General features: G+C 41.2%; 1 protein-coding gene across 1 annotated transcript; it reads left to right on the top strand.

The window, feature by feature from the left end:
- Window positions 1-23,453, top strand: FAM240A (family with sequence similarity 240 member A). Its single transcript, XM_077128629.1, has 3 exons — window positions 1-66; window positions 10,884-11,056; window positions 22,942-23,453. Exons 1-3 carry the CDS (start codon window positions 1-3, stop codon window positions 23,030-23,032), a joined length of 330 nt encoding a protein of 109 aa, XP_076984744.1. The 3' UTR covers window positions 23,033-23,453.
- The last annotated feature ends 1,073 nt before the right edge of the window (window positions 23,454-24,526 follow it).

Genomic DNA, 24,526 nt, shown 5'->3' with positions numbered 1-24,526 from the left:
ATGGCGGGACTGGCGGAGGGGAAGGACGAGCTGTGCCTGGAGCATCTTGTGCCAAAAAGTGAAGAGGTGCTCAAAGAATGACGGGGATATGTCAGAAGACACAGCAACAAGCTTGAAGAGGTCCCTGCACCAGATCTGGGAGAATTTGGTCATCAAAATTAAAAATAAGAGTAATGGGTTATAATTCATTGAATAAAATAAGAATCCATGTGTCCATTCTGATAGATATTGAGATAACTAGATTTACTGCTGGATGAGAAAACTCTTCTCTACTTATAGAATGCCAAGTAATGAATGTAGAAGGAAAGATAGAATTAGAAAATCACACTTGCAACCATCATAATAAAAATTGTTCCAAGCAGGAAGCACCAGGGGACGCTAAAACTACAATCTGAAAATTTAATGAGCAGCAGGATATTTTCATAGTCTCAAAGTATCTCCTAATATGCATTGATTATAAAAGGACAAGTGGAAAAAGTGTCAAATACAATCTTAAGTGATCAAACTTGACATTACCAGTGTTGGAACAAATGGCCATCCTGTACCTCCTGAGACGTCGCCCTAAGCAGGAAACAGTATCACAGTAATGGTGTTTGCGCCCAAAATCCATAATCTGATTTTAATCATGAAGAAACATCAAACAAAGCAAAATTGAGAGACATGCCACAAAATGCTGGTCTTCAAAAACGTCAGTGTCATGAAAGACTGTAAAGAACAAAACCCAAAAGGACTGAGGAAATGTTGCAGATTTAAGGAGACTAATGAGACGCAGTAAATAAATGTAATGTGTGACCTGTAACTGGACCATGGACTAGAAAAAATGTTTACTGTAAACTGCATTAGCAAAATTTGTAAAACATTTGTATTTGAGATAAAAATTATTAAATTTCCTAAATTTAATAATTTTGATGGTGGTGTAAGTCAATATCCTTGTTCTTAGAAAATGTGCACTGAAGCATTTAGGAGTGTGATGTCTATAACTTAATTTCAAATGGTTCAGAAAAGAGACAGAAGGAATGCTGAAGGAAATGGGAAAAAATTAGCATTTGGTTAATCTTGGTGAAGAGCGTATGTGAATTCTTGGTACTGTCTCACCTTTCTGTTAAGTGTGAAATTATTTCAAAATAAGAAAATTTAAAAACAAAGCAGAACATGACAAGTAAAAAGGGCAGATATTAAATTAAAAACACACAGGGTGGGAATGTAGCATTGTACAGGCACTTTGGAAATAATGTAGTGGGGTCTTTAAAAACTAAGTAGACATTTACTATACAAGCCCAGCAATTGCATTCTTGGGCATTTATACCAGAGAAATGAACTTTACGTTCATAGCAGCTTTATTTGTTTTTATTTTTTATTTATTTATTTTTTTTGCACGGGCACGCACCAGGAATCAAAGCCGAGTCTCCAGCATAGCAGGTGAGAACTCTGCCTGCTGAGCCACCGTGGCCCATTCAGCAGCTTTATTTGTAATATCCAAAAACGAAACAACCAAAGCGTCCTTCAGTGGATGAAGAGTTAAAAACCTGTGCCACATTCATACCACGAATGATTCCTCAGCCCTAATAACAAGGAACGGACTTTTGATACACACAACAATTTGGATGGATCGCAAGGAAAATTTACTGAACAAAAAAAGCCAGTCACACATCAGTTGTGAGCCCAAGGCAGGTAGCAACACCTGAGAAATTTTTCTTGGAGGATTTGCTAATGGCTGCGACAGTTTGAGAATTCTTACGCAACCAGAGGGCCTTCCCAGCATGTAGAGTGGCAGCGAAAAGGAAAGAATCTCATCTACTAAATATTCAGTTCCCTGTGGATTTAATTTTAAAGGGGAAAACGGTGTTTATAAAGATGACAGAAAATATTTTACTACTATTTGTATCCTATCCTCTCTGCTTGCATATAACATCTATCCACAGAAAAACACTAAAGCAAAGGGGGCACCTTTACCTTTAAAATGCACTGATATCAGTGCTCCCCTTGGTATCATTTTAGCGACTTCATTTCTTTTGAACACGTGGCCTTTGGGTAGGTGGTGCTGTGAGGAGAGGCTTCCCAATCTCTCCATGGAAAAACCTCACCTGCCGGATCTGGTTTCTGAGGTTTCACTGGGCATTTGCATTCAGAGGAGGAGGCCACCAGATCCCTGGAGAGAGATCCCTGTGATTCTGCTGCTAATTGGTTTATTAACCCCCCACCCATCAGACTGATGTCAGTCATTCCATCAGATGTTCCCCCCTGCTGTCCTGCCCTCAGCTTTTGCCCTGAGGTTCGAGGGCTGAGCCCACTTTTTGTGCAACCCAAGTTGTCGGTCTGCTTAAGAGCGGCATAGCAGGGTGTCACGGCAGCCTGAGCTGTGTCTGTTCTCAGACAAGAAACCCGTCCAGATTTTAACTTAAGAATGGCCACTCCTCCGAATAGCTGAAGGGCCCCCTTTCAACTGAGCAGCCCTTCTCGCTTTGGTGTCTGCTGCTGGAAAACCATCACTGTGGCGGCTTCCTACCTCCCCTGGGAGCACGGCTCGGCAGATTGTGAAATATCACCAAACTCCATCACGGATTAGTGGCCCCAAAGCACAACACGACTCTCTAATAAGTCATCCTGTAAGGTGACCCCCAAGTGTGACTTGTCACACCGTCCCGGGCTCCTTTACCTTCCCCAGGGGTGGAGGGCAGCTTTGCACAAATAATCCAGAGCATGTTCTAAACAACACCTCTTGGTTCCAGCCAAGTCATGGCCCCTGCAGGGCCTGCCAGAGTAGGAGCTTGCCGGCCTTGGGGTGGGTAATGGGTGCAGGGGATGGCGCTAGCTCTCCCTAGGCCGAAGGCTGCCAGGTCCCTGGAATGAGATCCCTATGATTCTGCTACTAACTTGGCAAGTCTGCACCTCTGCCTCTGTGCATATAAAAAGGCTGAGAGCCTGAGGTTTCAGGGCCAGGCCGTGGCCTTGGTAAACCCCGGATAGAGCCGAGGAAAGGAGACCTGGCACACCGGCCCTCTTGCACAGCGGACAGTAGCAGATTCATCACAAAGGTAAAGAATGCTGACCTTCAGTGCACCTGGGATGGAAGCTGATCTTACATTTCTGGAGGGTAGGGAAATGGGATAATCCTGTAAATCTGTCTTTTTTCAGCCGCAGGATTCATTGTTCCCTCTGAGCTTCCTACCTTGCATCTGCTTGGGAAGGACTTAGAATCTTAGTGGACATTTTCATGTCCAATTTATACACTTCAATGACACATTAGGGTACGCGGGTGGCTCAGCGGTAGAATGCTCGCCTTTCATGCAGGAGACCCAGGTTCGATTCTCGGACCATGCACTTCCCCCTCAAAAAAGAGAAGTTCAACTGTGTGAGAAAGCCAGAAATCAGTGCCAGTTTCCACTTAACAAGGCTGTGAAAGGGTAAAATGCAGTAAAGTAAATCAATTCGTATCAACTGGGGGATGTCACAGCCGAGTGGAACAGACATCTCCAAGGAATGTTCAAGTAGAGATGCTCAATCAGGTTTTGCAGATGACTGATGCAAAACCTTAGTTCTGGGCTTTGTAATTCTGAAGCAGAGTTTTTAAAAAATTTGGTGTGTACAAGAATCACCCTGGGATCTGATTAAAAAGCAGATTTTTTATTCAGATTTTGGTCTTGGATAAATTCTGCATCTGGAACAAGCTCCCAGGTGACACAATGTCACTGGTTCATGGCCAATTGAGTAGAAGTTTCCGTGGTATATCAGGGGCAGTAAATAATGTTTGAGGCTTCTGTGATTTAAATCTTTTGGGAGCAGCAACAATTCAAAATATGTTTTTCCTAAAAAAGTTTATGCTGTTATTTTAAATTTCTTTTTTAAAATCAACATGCAAGAAAAAAAGATTATTTTGTGTGTATCCAGGTTTAGAATTTTAGTACACATATGGACTCATGTAATGACCATCACAGTTAGAATACAGAGAACATTTCTATCGCGCCCCCACCCCAAATTCCCTCATGCTGTGCTTAAGTAGGCATCCCCTTCCCTAATCCTAACCCCAGGCATTCACTATAATTTTTCCTTTCAAGAATGCCATATAGGACAGGCCATGGTGGCCTAGTGGCAGAATTCTCGCCTGCCATTACGGAGACCCGGGTTCGATTCCTAGTGCCTGCCCATGCAAAAAAAAAAAAAGAATGCCATAAAAATGGAGCTATATGGAGTATATAATCTTTTTGACATTGACTTCTACTTAGTGTGATGACTTTGAGATTCAACCAAGTTGTCACATGTATCAATCGTTTGTTCCTTTTTTTATTGCTGAATGGTATTCCGTTGTAAGAATAGTCTACCATTTGCTTATTCATTTATCCATTGAAGGATCATTGTACTGTTTCTAGTTTCAGGCAATTGTGAATAGAGCTGTGTACAGATAAACAGGTGTTTGCGTGAACATAAATTTATGTTTCTCTAGGCTAAATACCTCTAGGAGTGAGATTGTTGGGTCATATGGTAAGTATAGGTTTAATTTTGAAAGGAAGTGCCGAGCTGTTTTCCAGAGCACCTGTACCATTTTGCATTCTCATCAGCAAAGTATGAGGGCTGCAGTCGCTCTGCATCCGTCAGCTCCAGCTGGCATTGCCAGTGTTTTTTTTTTTTTTAGTTTGTTAATGCTGTTGGAAAGCAATATATCAGAAATGGACATTTTAAATGGCTTTTTTTTTTTGTAACAATGTTTGGTTTATTAAATTTTCTTTCTTTGTAGAATGTTTCCATTGATCTCTTTTTATCCTCACAACACAATTGAAATGAGGCCATTTGCACCCAGTTAAATGACTTGGCTGAAGTCTACAGAGCAAAACAGTTAACAAAATGGATTAAATGGCTTTATTATTATTTTTAATGACTTTTAAAAAGGAATTATTAAGTTGCAAATTAACAGTTCTAAGGCCATAGAAATGTCCAAACCAAGACATGCAGAGAAAGATACCTAACTCAAAGAAAGGGCTGATGAAGTTCATTTTTTCCTTCAGCTGAGAAGGGACATGGTGATATCTGCTAGCTTTCTCCACCAGTTTCTTCAAATGGCTTCCCCGGAGGTGTTTTCATTCCATATCTCCTAAAGTCAAAAGTGTGGACTCCAAAGCTTTTTCCACATGGTTCCCTTTTAAAGGGCTCCAGTAAGCAACCCCACCTTTCCAGGTAGAGACACATCTCCATGGAAACCATCTAATCAAAATGTTCCATCCACAATTGGATGGGTCACATTTCCATGGAAACAACCAAAAAATCCCACCTGGCAATATTGAATAAGGTAAGAACATGACTTTTCTGGGGTACACAACAGTTTCAACCCAGCACAGTCAGTATTTTTTATTTGCCACTATCATAGGCACAAGGTAGTATCTCATCAGGGTTTAGCTGTATTTCTGAAAGGGCATTCCGTGGTTCTTTGGCCAGACACCGTTACCTCACTCTTCCAAACTCTTACCTTAGCTGCACTCCCATCTACATTCAAGTGTCAGAAGGGCTGAGAGAAGGGAAAAAGCAGCAATGGCCCCACTACCCTAGTAGGGCCACAGCAACTCCAACTGGAGAGAGAGAGCAAGTTTCAGAGTTTTGTCTCTGCAGACCCTGCTGCCTCTCACTGTCTCATCAGAGGCACGAGAAGAGAAAATAAAAACAAGCAACTCCCTCTTTCCCTCTAAGTGTTAGGGGTCCCTTTTCTGGCTCCTCAATCAGAACCAGAAGCTTCTGAAGCCCCCTCTGTCCATCCATATGCCCATTTCTGGGTCTCATGTTGCCTTGAGTCTAAACTGGGGATCCAGCATGAAAATGGAGAACTCACCACCAGCTCAATGGTACTTTGAATTCTGGTCTTCCTCAACCACCTGCCACTATTTGCTTTTCCAAGTCCTCAAATAGTTGCTCCGTACAATCTGTCCAGGTTTTGAGTGGCATTCTTGGGGAGAGTGGAATGTGCTTAGCCCACCGTATCTGGAACCAGAACCCTTCTGTTCTGTTTCAAGTTATGACTATAAAGAAAATGTTTAAAAGAGATCCAAAATGTATTTTGTGAAAAAAAATCACAAAACCGTTGCTTTCATGAGGTGTTGGATATGCACCACGGACACTGGCCACAATCACTGTCCAGCTCACATACGCGTCACTGTAGCCAGGAGCCAGGAGAATGACCAGTTTTAAGCCAAAACTGTAAAAAACTCTCACATTCCTCATCTTGGGGATGACAACCCAAGGCTTGGGAAATTAAATTGTTGGCACAGCATCAGAGCTCATGATGGACAGGTGTTCCTTTGTTTTAGTTGGCTCATGGGACATTGGTGGGTCTCCCTGCCATGTGACTACCTCACAGATGGCAGAAGTTCAACAAATGTAGAGCTGAATTAATGCAAAAATGCTACACACTATAGTTCTCTCTGAGCATTAGTTAATCATGTGAACTAAAGCCTATAATTGTCAACGGAATTATGGTTTTCCCAAATTGGTGATTGTCTAGAAGTGGCTGCACGTGTTCTTTCTATAGAGATGCAATCTGGCAGACAGAGTTCTTGGCCAAAGGATATGCAGGAGAATCAAGCTCTTTATTTATCAAGGATAGCCCCTGCACGCCCCAAGGGCTTCCCACCTATCGATACTCTTCACCTCTCTGCAAGGTTGAGCAGGTATCTGCATTTTAGAAGTCAGAAAACAGGAACACAAATACAGAAACACGTGTCCCTGAAAAGGGAGGGCCACAAACCCTAACAGATGTAATTCTGACAGTCTCCCAGTGGATTAGAGCCAGAAAGACCCCAAATGAATCTCTAGTCCAAAAACAGGAGAAAGTTTTTTCCAGCCTTTATGGAGGTGTAATTTATGTGTAATAAAATTCATCCATTTGAAGTGTACAGTTTTTGATGAGTTTGGCAATTGGATATGACTGTACTACCTCCCACTGTAAACACGATATAGATCATTTCCATAATCCTAAAAAGTCCCCCTTGCCCCTTTGCTGCCAGCCCCCTGCCCCGATCTCTGCTTTCTGTCACTCTGTTCTGCAGGGCCGTCTCACTTCGGATCTCTTCCCGTGCTCCAGTCTCTCCTTCCCCCAGGAGGCCCTCAGACCAGGTCAGGGACTCTCGGTGCACTGAAGCGCTGGTGCCTGGGGCGGGGCTGCATCTACACACTCCAGGCGGAACCCTGACGTTCATGTCCTTGGGCTGCAAAGTGGGGCAGGATAGGGGATGGGACATCTTTTATTCCCTCTTTCCTGCCTTAAAAAGCATTTTTCTAATGTCATCATCAATTTTGCTTCCTTGAGGCTACAAAACTGGTGATAGACGCTGCTACAGTTTTTCTCAAGTCAGGGACAATGATTAAAATAAGAAGGCAAGATGGTCTATCTAAAAACAAAATACATGTTTCCTTAGAGAAGTTCTTACTTGTTTTCACCATTGTGCCACAAGCAATTTCTAGCACTACAGCCAGTTAGGTTGTAAAGCAACACGGTGGAGATGGAAGCGAATCTTCAGCCAGGGAGATCTCTGGTTTTTCTGGAAAATGCAGGCATCTTCCTTCTTACACGTGCCACACACCTCCCAGTGAAGGGGCGTGGTGAGGCTTGGCTCTGAAGTACCACCAGAGGCAAAAGGACATAAGAAAGAAGACAATCAGAAGCTCTCACAAATGTTCCTCTGGGTACAGTCCCACGTGGGACATCGTACAACCTGAGAACAGACTTATGTTCTGTCATTTAAGTAATCCAAGTGGTGGTTGATAGACCAAGGCAGAGGTAAATAAATTTCAGCCACACACCCAAGAGGCCAAACATTTACTATTATCAACAAAGAAAATTTACACCTACTTTGGAGTTGTCAGTGACATTCTACTAGCTTTGGCTGGTGGCCTCGCTCATGCCTGACAGCAGTCTAGGAAAACCAGATGGCTGGGCCTAAGCTCACTGGAGCCAGGCGGCCAGGATGATGCTTCACACACTTGTGCATTAGGCAGTCTTATGGATGCGATTTTATTTCATCTGCACAGCAATCCCATTTCACAGATGGCAAAACTGAGGTGAAGAACACGTAAAGAATGTACTTGCCCAGATTCCTGAGGCTCTGAGGTGACGACACGTGGCACACTCTGATGCTCGCCCTCTTGGCTTGTCACACTGTGATTCTGGGCCCAGAGTGAGCAAGAAACAGAGAGCGTTGGCAGGCAGGGCAGGTACATCTGCACAGGTGAGAAGCAAGGTGAGATTCCATGAAGAACATTAGATTGCAGGTGCTGCTTAAATGACAGGAAAATCAGCAAACCAGGGTGACCCTTTGCATTCCAGGCAAGATAGCTTGGGGAGGGCCAAAAGGACCCTGAGTCTCTAGCAGAGAGATCGTGAGAGCATGTAGACCCTGTCAGAAGCAGGGGTAGACATCTCCAGACAATTCTGGGAGGCCAAGACTGGGGGACAGGGCTGGGAATTCATCCTCATCAGCAGCATATGATGCTGTTAAATTTGTCACTACAGACTGGTGGCTGACTCTGGCCCCAACTCATCTTTCCTTTGGCCAGCAGCGTCTTAGAAAAGATGCCCTTAGTTGGGCATGGATGGACTCTCTGGCTATCTACATCCCTTGACTCCCTGCAGCTGTGTCCAGGGATGCAGGACACAGCTGCTTCATTCCCATATGATGCTCCTCTGGCCCCAGGAGTGCTTAGTCTGTGATTCTGGCTTAATGTTCTCTGTGCTCAGTGACTCCACTAGCCTGGACCCCAGAAAACTTGGTAGAAAAGGGGATGGCTGCAGATACAGAGTGAGAGGTTTCACAGCTCACCACCTGCATTCTCCTGGGCCCACCCTGGTGTGATTTTCTCCTTAATAGTGGAAGCCTCCCTTGTTCTCAGCTGTTCTCTGAACCTGGCTCTGAAGTCTATAGCTTTGGCACCATCCGGACCCCAACACATGCAGTATTTCTAGAGGGCCACTTGGGAAGTTCCCAGACAATGTGAACACTCTATATACAAACTGAGCCTTCTAATTTCTTCTTAAATAAATGCTTCAAGAGTAAAATGAACTCTCTAAACTTTGTGCAAGAAAGTCTACTAAGCACTTATTTCTTTAAAATATTTCTTCTCTGAATGCCAGAAAACTTCCTATGAAGTTGAAATCATCAGGATCATTCTGAGTTCCTTCCTTAGCCTTCCCTGAGAGCCATGTGCCTCTCTGACCACACCTGCCAAGTCCAAGGGGGCTCTGGCATTCTTCTATATTTGCACAGGGAGAGGTGGCATGCAGGAAAATGTTGAGTATAGCTACATTGGGAGCTGCAGGGAACACACATGGAACCGTAACTGCTACAGAAGAGCCCACATGCCATTTAAGCTCTGCAGGTAGAGACATTTACATTTGTCACTGTTTTGTAAACACCACTTCATTTTTATGGACTGCGAGGACAGGCAGAATAAGGATGCTGGAGCTTCCCTTTGATTTTGCAGGCACATGTCACTGCCAAGCATGCCTCCCAGGGAGGTCAAAGGAAAGGACTGCCATTTGCATGGTTGTGGCTCCACTTTCAGGGCTGGAGAGTGAAGGAATGGCTGCCCAGTGCCCTGGCGTGGTCCTGGGTCAGCAGCGTGGGCACTCCTGGGCGCATGTTAGAAATGCTTGTTAGGTTTGGCCCCACCCAAACCTACTGCCTCAGAATCAGCATCTCAATGAGATCCCCAGGAGATTCCTGCGCTTTTAAAGTTGAGAAGCCTAGGGCCAGAGAAGGGTCTAGCTCTCTAACACTAAAGGTGAGAATGCCGAGGTGACTTAGGGGGCCCTCATACTGTCCCTGCAGAATTTTCCTCCATGCTCGAAGCACCACCAAAGGGACCGTCGCCACTTCCAGGCAGCTGTTTAGGATAAAACCTTGGGGAGAGGAGAGTCAATTAATTCAATATGACAAATATTTATTGACCATTCACTGCATGCTTTAAGGTATTTAAATAAAACATAGGGTAGTCACCTTCCCCAAAGAACTCTGCTCTGGGGGGAGGGAGGAGGAGGCATCTGAGAAGTCAGGAACACCTCTGTTATTTTACCAGGGAAGTGGGTGACCACTGACCACCTTCAGGGGATAAAAAGGTCACTTTCCTCCTCCCTGGGAGGTGGCTGGAGGCAGTGGACAGAGCCCCCCACAGCCACTCCACTTATCAGCTGTATGACATTGATAAGGTCAATTACCATCTAGCTTCCTTATCAGCAAAGTGGGAAAAAGAGGGCCTACCCAGGAAGATGGCGCCTTGGGGCCAGCTGGGCTGGGCTGGGAGGACGTGACCAGGGACTGCAGCTCTCAACCTCGGCCCCACGGGAGAACCACGTGGCAGCTTTCCCCAATCCTGACACGCAGGCCACAGCCCAGCCACCCCTGCTCGGTCGAGCTCCTGGAGTATATTCCAATGAGCAGCCAAGATCTTTCCAAACCAAAAGAGAAGGGGAGTGGGTTTGGTTTGGTCTGGTTTTCATCTCTACAGACGAGAAAGCTGGGGCAGGTTAGTAGGGGTGTTTGTTAACTATAGTTACATGCCCTGTACAATGTAGAGTTCAAGACCACAAAAGTTACATTCATTCAGAACTCTGTAAATTGCAGAACACTCACATTCATGATTGAATTCGAGCTACAGACAAAGGAGACTGAGGCCCGGAGAATTGATGTGACAGCAGAAGGCACACCAAATTCGTGAGAAAATGAGTCTAGAAACAATGTCTGGCTCCACATGGGGAGTATCTGTGTCCGCCTTCCACGGGCAGGGGGCAGGGGGCAGGGGGGCACCCCCCTGGGCAGACAAGGAAATCATCCTGCAGAGGCTCACGGCCGGCCCGGGGCCTCCCTCGCGTGGATGGAAGGTCCAGAGTCCAAGGGGTCGTGCTCTAGGGTTCTGGCTGTGGTCTTCTCTTTCAGGGGATGAACAATCAGTACATCCGCCGGGAGGTCTTCTGCCGGGACACCTGTCTGGAGCTCAAACGCTTCTGGGAAAAGGAAATTGGCAAGCAGACTTGCTACCGAGAATGGGAGGAGCATCGCCTGGGGAGAAGTGCCCTGAGAAGGTAGGTGGCCTGTTTCTCTACGGTTTTAAAGCAACCTTTATTTCCCCAGAAAAATGCCAGATGGGGCATCTTTGGGGACTAAATTATCTTACCATTCCACGCAAACAGTCCTGCCACCCTCTATAGTCGTGGGCAGTAATTTTAAAAACTCTTTTAATTTAACAAATGTGCCCTCTAATTCTTATCTTTATAAACTGGAAAAATCTCTCTTTCTTGCCCCTCTGCCACAGTTGCTAGCACATGAGGGTTACACCAAATTTGGGGAGTAGGTCGATGCATCTGTGAAATGCATTTGAGCAGAGGAAGCGGTTGCCAGCCCTCAGCGCTCGCTGGGTGAGCAGGAGAATGCCCTGCGTGCTCCCTGGTGGGGGCCCATGGGCTCTCCTCCCTTCTCGTGTGCACCCTGATGTTCTGGCCAAGCCACCTGCCTAGAGGACAGCAGCGACTCTCGTGAGCAGACAAGGGCCAGTGTCACTGTGGGAGACAATCCAGCTCACCGCCCCCACCACCATCACCACTACCCCTGCCTGCTGCCAGAGCCCACCCGCCAGCTGGCATGAGGACAGGCCTGTCTGGGTTCTCTGTCCCCTGAAAGAGCAGCTCAGCCAGCTGAGGGCTCACTAAAGCCCAGCTGGTACATGGCGGGGTGCTGGCGTGGCAGGTGTGAGCTGGCCAGACAGCAGGGCCCCGGACCCCGTGTTGTCTGCCCAGTGATTGCTGGGCTAACATGCATTTGTTCACCTGTGTCATACTCACCGTTGTCTTGCAAAACCTTGTCCTGAGTCCTGGGGCTTATCAGCATCCTCCACAGTTAAGAGACTCACTCAGCCACATTCACAGCCGCTGGTAAACAAAAGTAGATAGCTCCTCTTGCTGAAGCACCCTGTTAGGGTGCCCCATTCAGGGATGCACAGAGAAGCTGAGGCAGAGGTCAGCCATCTCTGCAGCCTCTGCCATCTCGCTCCCCTCCAGCCCAGACCACTGGGCATGCTGCAGTGAGTCTCATACCCTGTGTCCCTGGGAGCACACGAACGCCCTCAGGTGGAGTGAAACTGGCCTGAGGAAGATGCAGAATCCAAAGCCTCCAGGAGAGTAGCCAGCCAGGGAGGAACAAAACAGGCGCATAAACAAACTGTGCAGTTTGTTAAAACATTAAAATGCATCTGTGCGTATAAAAAAAGACTGCAAGAAAATAAGCTTTCTAGTTGGTGAGATGGCAGGAGACTTTGAAAGTATTCCTTATCTGTCTCCCCCTTTTTCAATGTGACCCCATGTAGTCTGAGCAGAGGGTCTCTGCTCTTGATCACCCCTCTATATTGTCCCTTCCCAAAAGGGAGAAGACAGTTCCCAACTTATTAGGCTGTTATGAGGTTTAAATTTTAAAAATGCACCAGAAGTGCCAGCACAGCACTGGGCCCCAGCACAGGGCTCAGAAACGTTAGCCCCCCTTCCGCTATAGCACGTCCACTTAATACAGGGTTGAATATAGTGGTTGTGAAATGCCAAAGGAAGACATCACCTGCACGAGAGCAAACAAGAGGAAAAGAAAGTGGCAGAGGGGGGCAATGGTGAGAGCGGGCACAGAGCAGTTAAGGGCAGACACCCCCTGCAGCCCAGCTACCTGGATTTAAACCTCAGCCCTGCCCCTTGGGGCTGCAGAGATTTGAGTTACCAAATCTCTCTGTGCGTCAACTTCCTCTTCATTATTTTTATCATAGAGAAACAGATACTAAGAGAAGTAAGGGAAAAGTTGAGGACTTACTATCCTTTTTTCAGTGGCAAATAGAGTAGGTGTGCCCTTGATCTTTCTCCTTCATTAACAGAGGAAGTCTGCCAGCACCTGATGCGACCATTCTCTTTTTGGGCAAGGGCTATGGAATTGGTCTGAGGGCTGACACAGATGTTGCAGTCTCCCATCTGCCACCTGCAGGGCCCAAGAGTTCCTTTCCGTTGCCTTGTAGGAGTCTTGGCTGTGGGGCTCGCTCACCTTGGCCCTCGGTGTACAGTGGCTTGTAGAGCTGGTGCGTGGACATGCTGGAATGTTAGGGTCACCAGCCCTAGCTGATACCCTTGCTCTGAGGTTTGGCTCCCTATCTTTCTGGCATCCACCACTCTCAACATCTGTAGGAAAGGGTGAGCTAGGCAAAGATGGAGGGTGGAGAAGAGCATTCCAGGGAGACAAAATGGCACGTGCAAATGACAGAAGTCAGGGGAAGAGCTTGCCACATTTGCAGAATGGAAGCACAACCATTTATATATATTTCTTCTTATTCCCTGTGCTGGTCTGAAAGGAAGCATGCCCCCTAAGAAAAGCCATGTTTTCTTTTTTTTTTTATTTTTTTTTAAGGAAAGACAGAGAGAAGGAAGGAAGGATAGAAGGAAGGAAGGAAGGAAGAAAGGGAAACATCTCCAAACATTTTCTTGCTTTATTGTATTTTGTTTTTCCGTTTTTGTTACATGGGCTGGGGCCGGGAATCGAACCGAGGTCCTCCGGCATAGCAGGCAAGCACTTTGCCCGCTGAGCCACCGCGGCCCGCCCGCCATGTTTTAATATAAATCCCATTTCATAAAGGTAGAATGATCTCTATTCAATACTGTATGTTTGAAACTGTAATGAGATCATCTCCCTGATTGATGAGATTTAGTTAAGAATGGTTGTTAAACTGGATTAGGGGATGACATGTCTCCACCCATTTGAGTGGGTCTTGATTAGTTTTAAAAATTAAAAAATTCCCCTTTTTAAAAGCCATTCCGTTTCTGGTATATTGCATTCCAGCAGCTAGCAAACTAGAACATTCCCCTAACTCCCTACTGCAGCACTGAACATGTAATAGGTGCTCAAGAAATACTTGACTGACTAGATTCAAGAGAACCAAGGAATTGTCTCTTGTATGGGTCATTTCTGTCTCAGTCTCAGCCAGAACCCTTTCCCCCCATTGTTAGCTTCACTGCCAGACTGGATAATCTCTTTTAGTCCTCTCATCCTCATAAATTCTCCCTTCTCTGCTGACCCTTTTTCCCATGCTAACACCTGGATCACCCCGTCCTCTGGCTTTTTGTGGGGTTTTAGTCAACAGGAGATGGGGAGATGAGATGTCAAACTAATCCTTCTCTGTACCCTTCTGACCTCTGTGGATCTTCTGGCAGTAACTTCATCCCTTTCAGACTGTAGTTCTTGCTGAAGGCCCCTGCTGCCTGACTTTAGGCTCCAGCAAGTACATGGAAAAGGATGGATGGAATCAAAATATTGACAAGTGGCAATACTGAAAGAAAATAAATAGGATCTAAACAATGGTCATCAATCTAACATCAAAAAGAAATTGCATCAAGGGACCTTTTCAAGAAAGTGAAAAGACAACCAACAGAATGGGAGAATATATTTGGAAACCATAATCTGACAAGGGTTTATTATCTAGAATATATAAAGAATTCCTTCATTCAAAAACAAAAAGACCATCCAATTTAAAAAAGGACTTGAATAGACATTTCTCCAAAGAAGATATACAAATAGCCAAAAAGCATATGAGAAGATGCTGAACATCATTAGCCATTAGGGAAATGCAAATCAAAACCACCCGACACCAACAAGGATGGCTATTATTTGAAAACTAAATAAGTGCTGGCAAGGATGTAGAGAAATAGAAACCCTAGTACATTGTTGGTGGGAATGTAAAACATAAACCTAAACTGCCATATGAACTGGCATCCCACTTCTAGGTGCATTCCACCTAGGAAAAAAAATCAAAAGAATCAAAACAGAGTCTTGGACAGATATTTGAACACCAGTGTTCACCACAGGATTATTTATAATAGCCAAAAAGTGGAAGCAACCCAAGTCTCCAGCAACAGATGAATGGATAAATAAAATGTGGCATATACATACAATAGAATATTATCTGGCTGTAAAAAAGAATGAAGCTCTGATAAATGCTACAACGTAGATGAATTGTGAAGCCATCATGTTGAGTGAAATAAGTCAGACACAAAGGTACAGATATTGTATGGTTCCATTTACATGAAATATCTAGAGTAAGCAAATTCATAAGAGACAGAATGTAGAGGACAGGTTGTCAGGGGGGTGGGGGGAGAGAAGGTGGGAATGGGGAATGGAGAGTTAATATAAAATGATTGATGGGCTTCTGATTGGGATGAAGGGAGAGTTCCCATAATGGATAGTGGTGAAGATAGGACAACTCTGTGAATGTGATTGATTCCACTCAATTGTATGCCTCGGAGTGGTTGAGATGGGAAAGTTTATGTTGTATATAAGTGTCCACAATTTTTTTTTAAAGTGAGACTAAAGAGACAATGACAACTAAATGACAGACATGATCCTGGATTGGATCTAATAATGAAGGAGAAAATGTCCAAACGGATATTATTGGGACATATGAAAAATTGGAATATAAACTGTAAGCTTATTTTAAATTTGATAACTGTACTTAAAATGGTCACATAAGCACCTAAGTTGAATATCCTTGTTCTTAAGAAATGCGCATGGAAGTTTTAAGTGTTTAAGAGTATGATGTGAACAATCTATGTTCAAATGCTTAGAAAATAGATAGACAGACAGATGAATGTATAGACAGAATGACTGGCAAACGTGGCAAAATGTTAGAAATTGGTGAGTCTGGGTTTCTGGGGTGGAGTATGTTGGAGTTCTCTGTTGGTTTTGTATTATTTTTGCAACTGTCCTGTAAGTTTGAAATTATTTCAAAATAAAACATTAAAGAGAGAGAGAGAACCACAGATGATGGAAGTCCACTATATCCCCTATGAAGTAGTCTTTTCATATGAAATCAGACCTGAATCGGATCAAGCCTCTAGCTCTGCCAGCCAATTGACAGTACATACAGGAAACATAAGAACAGGTTAAGTCACCCTAGAATTTGGTTAGCAAAATCCAGACTGTGCAAGTTCTACAGAAAACAATGTTTCCAAAAAACTGCAAGGGTGAGGGTTAAAAGAAGTGCAAAAGATATAGGAAGATACTTAGAATTGCCATAGCCCAAACACGCCTAAAGAGAGGGATGGAAAGATCAAAGGTGGTGGTGGAGTTATACAGAGAAGGTAGGATCTAATGAATGACTCTGAATGCTAAATCATTAAATTGATATCTCTTTTAGTCTCCAGTATTTAAGGACAGCTAGAAGTAAAAAACTAAAATTGTGGAATTGTAACCCATTTCAAACTCTGAAATGTGTTCTACAACTAATTGTGGTGCTGGGCTTTGAAATTCATAGCTTTTTTGTATATATGTTATTTTTCCCCCCAAAAAAAGAAGGAAAAAAAGTCGATTGTGATGATAAAAAAATATTTAAGCCCTCTAGTTTCCTATATTCTGGAGCAGCTAGAAGGGAAAATATGAGAACATCGTACGGTAGCCCTTGACAAACTGGGATCTGTCCTGTAACTACTTGTTGAAGAGTGCTTTGAAAACTACTGCCTTTTTTATTTATTTGCTTTGTATATATGTTATACTATATGCTAAAATACTTAAAATAAATAAATAATGGGGGAGCAAAGGTTAAAATATATTGGGTAGATGGAAATACTAGTGGTCAATGAGAAGGAGGAGTAGGGAGTATGGTATGTATGAGTTTTTTCTTTTTTCTTTTTCTGGAGTGATGCAAATGTTCTGAAAAATGATCATGGTGATAAATACACAACCATGTGATAATATTGTGAGCCATTGATTGTACACCATGTATAGAATGTTTGTATGTTAAGAATGTTTGTGTTTGTAAGTTGTTTATCAATAAAAATATATATTTTTAAATCTTCAGAAACAAAAAAATAGAAAAAAGATATAGGAACATCGTGGAATATATGACTTTATTTGGATCCTAATTAAGCCAACCAAACCATTAGAAATTATAAGACAATCAGGGAATTGTGATTACATATAGATATAGAGCTAGCTCTATAATCAGAGCTAACTGGTTATAGATGATATTGAGCATCACTGGTTAAATTTTTAAAGTGTGATGACATGATAGTTCCTTTTTAAAGAGCTCTTATCTTTTAAGGATGAAATAGATGAAATAACAATATAATTAGCATTCTGAGTTCTTTGCAATATGCTGATTATATATGTGTGTATTCATGATGATGAACACACTACTATGTGATGATATTGTGAGCCATTGATAGTAACCATATCAAGAATGTTTGTATGTCAAGAATGTTTGTATGTTCGTTTGCTGTTTATAATAAAAAAACATTTTTTTTTAGTAAATTGTATTATCTTCAGGGTGAGGTAAACTTTTTTATTATTAGGCAATTACTCTATCATTACTGATACTTTTCATCTAAGTCTATTAATATAACCGGCAACATTCTTTTGACTACTATTTGCTTATATATCTTTTCCCATGTCTTTATTTTCAACTTATCTCCATCCTTATAATTTTGGACTACTGTTTTAAGCAGTATATAGTTGGATTGGATTTTTTTTCTATCTGATATATTTTGTCATTAACTAGTGAGTTTAATCCTTTTACATTTATTATAATGGACTTATTTCTACTCTCTTAGTTTCTTACAGTGTTTCATTTTTGCCCCTCTATGACTATTCTTTTATATTCTTTTCTTAGTCTTTGAATTGATCTCTGAATCTTCTTAACAAAATAAGAATTGCTTCACTAGTTTCTGCTCTTATCTTTATTATCATCTTCTTTCCGTTTTCTTTGCATCTATTCTGTTGCATTTTTTTCCCCAACTTTTTGAATTGTGTGCATACTTCATTGCTTTTCAGTACTTTTAATGGAATCACGCAAGGATATAATCTCTCTCTAAATACAGCTTTAGATGTAGCCCACATATTGAAAGCTAATTTTCAATTTTTTTTAGTATATCTCTTTAAATTTTTCCATTTTTAAAACAGATTTATTGAGGCATAATTGACATACAATAACATCCATATATTTAGAGTGTAGAATTTGATAAGTTTGACACATACGTATGCTCATGAGACCATCACTACAATCAAAATGATGACCATACACATCACTCCCAGATGTTCCCCTGCGGCCCCCTATAAGCTCTTCCTACGGCTTTCCTTACCCGCTCCCATCTGCAGCCACTACTGATCTGCTTTCTGCCTCCTGAAAATTAGTTTTCAGTTTTTAGAATTTTGTGTAAATGGAATCACACAGTATGTGCTTTCTGTCTGATCCTTTTTCGGTCAGACTGATCCATGTTGTCCAACATATCAGTAATTCATACCTTTTCGTTGCTGAGTAGCATTTCACTGTATACATATACCACATTATGTTTATTCATTCACCCATTGATGTGCATTTGAGTTGCTTCCTTTTTTAGACTAATACAAATGAAGCGACTACAAACATTTGTATACAAGTCTTTGTATAGACATATGCTTCCATTCATCTTAAATAAAACCCCTAGGAGTGGAATGGCTAGGTCATATGGTAGGTAGATGTTTAACTTTTTAAGAAACCGCCAGACTGTTTTTTTCCAAAGTCATTGGACCATTTTTATTTTCCCACCATCAGTTTATAAGGTGGGAACATATTTGTTGCACATATTTGTCAACAGTTGGTCTGGTCAGTCATTTTAATCGTATTCACTTTCATATATGTGCAGTGGTATAACTTTTTAGTTTGATTTGAATATCCCTAATGATTAGTGATGTTGAACATGATTTCATGTGCTTATTTGCCACCCATTACAGTTCAAATCATCTCCTCTCCCTCACTTTTTTATTCAGTTGTTTATATTCTAGGTACAAGTCCTTTATCTGCTAAGTGATACGCAAATAGTCTCTATCAGTCTGTGACTTGTCTTTTCATTCTTTTAACAGCTCTTTTGCAAAAAAGTTCTCAGTTTTGAAGAAGTCCAATTTAGCAAGTTTTTTCTTTTAGGATTATGCTTTTGGTGTTGTATCTAAAAAATCTTTGCATAACCCAAGTTCTCAAAGATTATCTTCTATCTTTTTTCTAGTGAGTTTTACAGTTTTAAGTTTTATATTTAGGCCAATAATCCACTTTGGTCTAAATGTTTAATATGATGTAAAGTACAGATTGAAGTTCACTTTTTGGCATAAGGATACCCAATTATTCTAGACCATTTGATGAAAAGACTATCCTTTCTCCACTGCACTGTCCTGTGCCTTTGACGAAAAACACTTTCTCACATATATAAACCTATTTGGGGACTCTATTTCCGCTGATTTATTTGTCTGTCTTGGTGCCAATATCATCCTGTCTTATTGACTTAGCCTTATCATTATTCTTGATCAGGCAGTGTAAGTCTTCCAATTTTTTTTCAAAGTTGTTTTGGCTATTCTAGGTCCTTTGCACTGTGAATTTTAGAATCAGCTTATCCATTTCTACTTTTTAAAAAACTTAGCCTGCTGGGTTTGACTGGGGTGGAGTTGAATCTATAGATCAATTTGGAGAGAAATGACATCCTAGTAATCTTCTTCATTTCTGATACATAAACACAGTATATATCTCCTTTTACTTAGTCTACTTTTTCTCAAGAATGGTTTGTAGTTTTCAGCATATAGCTCTTTGCACATCTTCTGTCAGATTTATATCTATTTCAGATTTTTATGATATTATAAATTGTATTTTTATTTCAATTTCCAATAGTCACTAGTATAATGAAATACAATTTTTTGATCCACAGGTATTTCGAATTGTGTTATTTTCCAAATTTGGGGAGACTTTCCAGATATCTTTCTCTATTGATTCTAAGTAAATCCCAGCATGGTCAGAGAACATACTTTATATGACTTGAATCTTTTAAAATATGTTGAGGCTTGTTTTATGACCCAGAATATTTTCTATCTTGGTAAATGTCCCATGTGCTTAAAAAGAGCATGCATTCTGCTGGTGTTGAGTGGAGAGTTCTATAAATGTCAATTATGTCAAGTTGTTTGATAGTGTTGTTCAAGTCTTCTTTTTTTGCATGGGCAGGCACCGGGAATCGAACCCAGGTCTCCAGCCTGGCAGGCGAAAACTCTGCCTGCTGAGCCACCGTGACCTGCCCTGTTCAAATCTTTTATATTCTCATTTCTTGTGAGTTTTATCAACTCTTGAAAGATGAGAATCGAAATATTGGCTATAATTGTGGATTTGTCTATATCTCTTTGCAGTTCTTTCACATTTTGCCTCAAGTATTTTGAATCTCTATTAGATGCATAATTTGTTTATGATGATCATATCCTTTTGATGAATAAATACTGATCCCTTTATTTTGTGACAACTTTCTCTCTGGTAATATTCTTTGCTATGAAATCTACTTTATCCAATACTAACATAACCATTCCAGCTGTCTTTGATTAGGATTAACATGGAATATCTTTTTAATATCTTAATCTATTTGTGTTTCCATTTAAAGTGGGTTTCTTTTAGGCAGCATATATTTGAGTATTGCTTCTTAAATCAAATTTGACAATCTTTGTATTTCAGTTGGAACATTTTGATCATTAATTGTGGATTGGGCTTTAACTCAACTATATATATATTTTTTAATTGTGAAAAATAACACATATATAACCTGTGCTAGTTTGAAAGGATTTATGTACCCTAGAAAAGCCAGGTTTTAATCCTAATCAATCTTGTGGGAACAACCATTTTTCTTAATCCTTATTCAATAATATAGGTTGGAAACTTAATTAGGTTATCTCCAAGGAAATGTGAGTCACCCGATTGTGGGTATGAACTTTTGAGTAGAGGGAGATGTGACTCTACCCATTCCAGGGGGGGTCTTGATTATTTTACTGGAATCCATTAAAAGAGGAAGCATTTTGGAAAAGTCTTGAGATTCTGAGAGAGCAGAGAATGATGATAGAATGACAAGAGTCATGAAGCAGAGAGCCCTGCCACCAGAGACCTTGGGAGCTGAAGAAGGAATACGTTCCCGGGGAGCTTCTTGAAACAAGAAGCCTGGAGAGAAAGCTAGCAGACCTCGCCATGTTCGTCACATACCTTTCCAGTTGAGAAAGAAACAAGACGCAAATGCAATCAGCTATGAATGCCACCAAAGTAGTTATGATTTAAGTCCATGAAATGTCCTCATACCAACAGACAGGCCAGCGCTTGCCTGACCAGACAACTGGACACCACCACCTGGCCAAGCTGACACATGAAGCTGACCATGACAGTTATCTTTATCTGGATGCCTTAATATGGACATTTTCATGGCCTTAGAACTGTAAACTTGCAACTTAATAAATTCCCTTTTTAAAAGCCTTTCTATTACTGGTATATTGCATTCTGGCAGCTTACAAACTAAAACAGAACCCATCCGGAGGTTGTACGTTTCTGCAAAGTAATCACAGTGCATGAAATCTTTGCAGAATCTCAGATAAAGTTCTAGGTTCTTTAGGGTTGGCAGGAATGGTTTTGGTTGGGAGTCAGCAAACCATGGTACACAGAAATATCTCGCTGAAGCTTGCTTAAGAGTAGCCTTTAGAGTATCTTCTTGACTCTATTTGAATTCTCTCAGCCACTGACACCTTATTTACTACAATTCTTTTACTTTTTTTGGTCAAGAAGACGTTGTCAATCCCATGGTGCCAGGGCCAGGAGTCATATCCCACTTTGCCAGGGAAACGTTCACCCCTGGATGTCATGTCCCACATAGTGGAGATGGTAATGATTTTACTTGCAGACTTGGGTTTAGAGACTACATCTGAGTAACAAAAGAGGTCCTCTGGAAGTAACTCTTAGGCATAACCATAGGTAGGCTAAGCTTCTCTACTACATACATAAGCTTCACAAGAGCAAGACTTAAGATCAAGGGTTTGGCTTTTTGACTTGGGAGTCCCTAATGTTTGAGACAGTATTAGGGGTTTCCCGGGTGATAAAGTTTAATAGTTTCATGTTTTTTCTCCCATCCCTCAAGGAACTTTGCCAATAGTTTAAAATTATCTGCTCATATACCTGGGATATATCCAGGCCTTAGATTAAGCTATACAGAGTTACAAGCCCTTATTCCCATTCTGGGTTCCATGTGTTTGGGTGGTTTAATGATCTATTCAAACAGTTTGTGATTCTACTATCTTGCTGTTTGTCTTCTATTTGTCTCGTGTGTTCTTTGTTCCCTTTCGCCTCTTTTTCTGCCTTCTTTTGGATTCACTGAATTTTTTTTATTCCATGTTATCTCCTCTATTAGCTTTTAGCTATAATCATGTTACTTTAGCACCTGCTTTAGGATTTAAACATCCTTATCACAGTCTATCTTCAAGTGACATTATATCATTTTCCAGATGTGTGATGCCCTTAAAACATGATCCTACCATTTCCCTACCTCTCTTCCCACCTTTGTGCTTACTGGAAAAAGTTTAATTTTTGTGATTAGTGCATTTCACATTCTCTTATATTCCAAACCCCACAATATATCAACAATATTTTTGCTTTCAACCACTGATTTTTAAAGAGATTTAAATAGTAAGGAAAAAAAATATGAACACTTGCTTTTTCAGGCTCTTCATTCTTTTTCTAGATTCAGGTTTCCATCAGGGTTTATTTTCCTTCTGCTTGAAAGGGTTTCCTTTAACATGCCCTATAGTGACAGCCTGTTGATGGCAATTTCATTATATGTCCGAAAATGTCTTTATTTCACCTCTGTTTTTGAAAAATAGTTTTGCTAGGTAAGGAATTCTAGAGGTTTTTTCCCAGAACTTTAAAGATAATGTACTTTCAAAAGAAAGTTCAGAGGATTAAAAGTAGGATACTTTAAACCGAACTGAGTCAAACTACGGATATTTAAATTTGCAAATCTCTGCATATCTTTTAAAACCTGAACACACAAACAAGCACACAACCTTCAGGGAAGAAAAAGGAAGTGTCCCTGGGCCAACAGCCTTGGAGAGGGATGCTCCTTCTGTGCGTATTCTGTTCTATTTTCAGACTCAGAGAAGAATGGAAGCAGAAGGTGGAAACAAGGCTGAGGCTGCGTAACAATCCAGATGAGACTGAAAAGCGTGCAAATGTTGGCTGAGAGCTTCCTGCTTCATTCACATGAGGACACAAAGCATACAAGCCACTCTGCTAGGAAAAGCCAATGCAAATCCCTGAGTCTCTGCTTTTTCAAAACAGATTTCATGCTATTGTTTCCCTACCTACAGGATTTACCTGTAAATCCCTTCCCAATGCTAAATGGGAGTTTTCCAAATCTGTCTTCTCCTTATGGATATACAAATATAATCCAAACTATCTCTAAAGATGAGGTTATCGAATATCAAAGCTCTAAGCAATATAATTTCTATATAATTTTCTTCTAACTTTAAAATCCAAATGTTTTCAATTCTAATGCACCAAAGGAAATGATCTTGATGGTAATAATTTAGACACTGCACAGTCATTTTGCTTCGCATATGTTTCCTAGAAAATAATTTGTTTTCTTTTTCTGAGACAAAAAAAAGCACCTACATGTAGAAATACAAATATTGTAAATAAATCATTAAAATAAGGTTTGAGAATCAATTGATCTAATAATTTTTTCTTCACGCGAATATACTTAGCTTTTTCAATAAAAAAAATTTAGCTAGAATCATTCAATAAAATCAGGAAATTCTAATAAACCTGATTGTCCCGCCATCACTTCTTTGCATTGTTTTAAATCTCTGAATGCTTGCACTGGCTCGCTAGCTCTCCATCAGCTCAGCTTAGGTACATCTGGCCATCTCAAACAAAATCCACTTACCAGATAGATTCCAGATTTTGAAATGTCACTGTCACTCCCCAGCCCTCTCTCAGGTCCAGAAAAACAGTGTTGCTTCTAAGAGTAGAACGGGACTGAGCCTGGGGCAATAGCTTTGTTTTTAAATATTTGTAAAAATTTTAATTAAAAAAAAAAAGAAAAATGCATAACCATGCTGAAACATATTAAGGAGATTGCTTCTTCCACTGTAATTTAATGTACAAAAAGAACCACAGATTAGAAACATCTACCCAGTAATTTTTTCTTGCATTGCTTGTGTATAGCAGCCACTATTAAGTAGTGAAGTATAGATTGTAACATTCAGAGGTAGTATTGAGTAGTAGGGATATATTTAATCTTTGGCTAAAAGTGCAGTTTGAATGAAGAGATAAAGCAAAAATAAAGCACTTCGGTTAATCATACTATGTCAAAACATATTGAGGTAACAAGTAAGCTTAGTTTGAAGTAAGTGGCATTTAGGTCTTTCATGGAAACTGATACTCAATGAAAAGAGAGAAACTACTTTTTTTTAAACTGTGGTATGACAATAGCAAAAGAAATTTAGATTTCACTCCTCACACCTCTCAATTCAGTTGAGTTCCCCATGCATTATTCTCTTTTGTATCTTCCCATTAAATATAAAGAGGATCATTTTACTTGTCTAGGTTTTCTATTACTTTGAGGCTAAATATCATTTATTGCTAAATGGTGTTTGGCACTGTAGGAAGTAGATTCTACCTGGATGATTTTTTTCTTCTGAAAACAACTGCTACAAATACAATTTTTACTCCA

This window comes from Tamandua tetradactyla, chromosome 15 (genome assembly GCF_023851605.1).
Source record: "Tamandua tetradactyla isolate mTamTet1 chromosome 15, mTamTet1.pri, whole genome shotgun sequence".
Taxonomy (NCBI): domain Eukaryota; kingdom Metazoa; phylum Chordata; class Mammalia; order Pilosa; family Myrmecophagidae; genus Tamandua; species Tamandua tetradactyla.
This window is presented reverse-complemented; position numbering and strand designations above follow the sequence as displayed.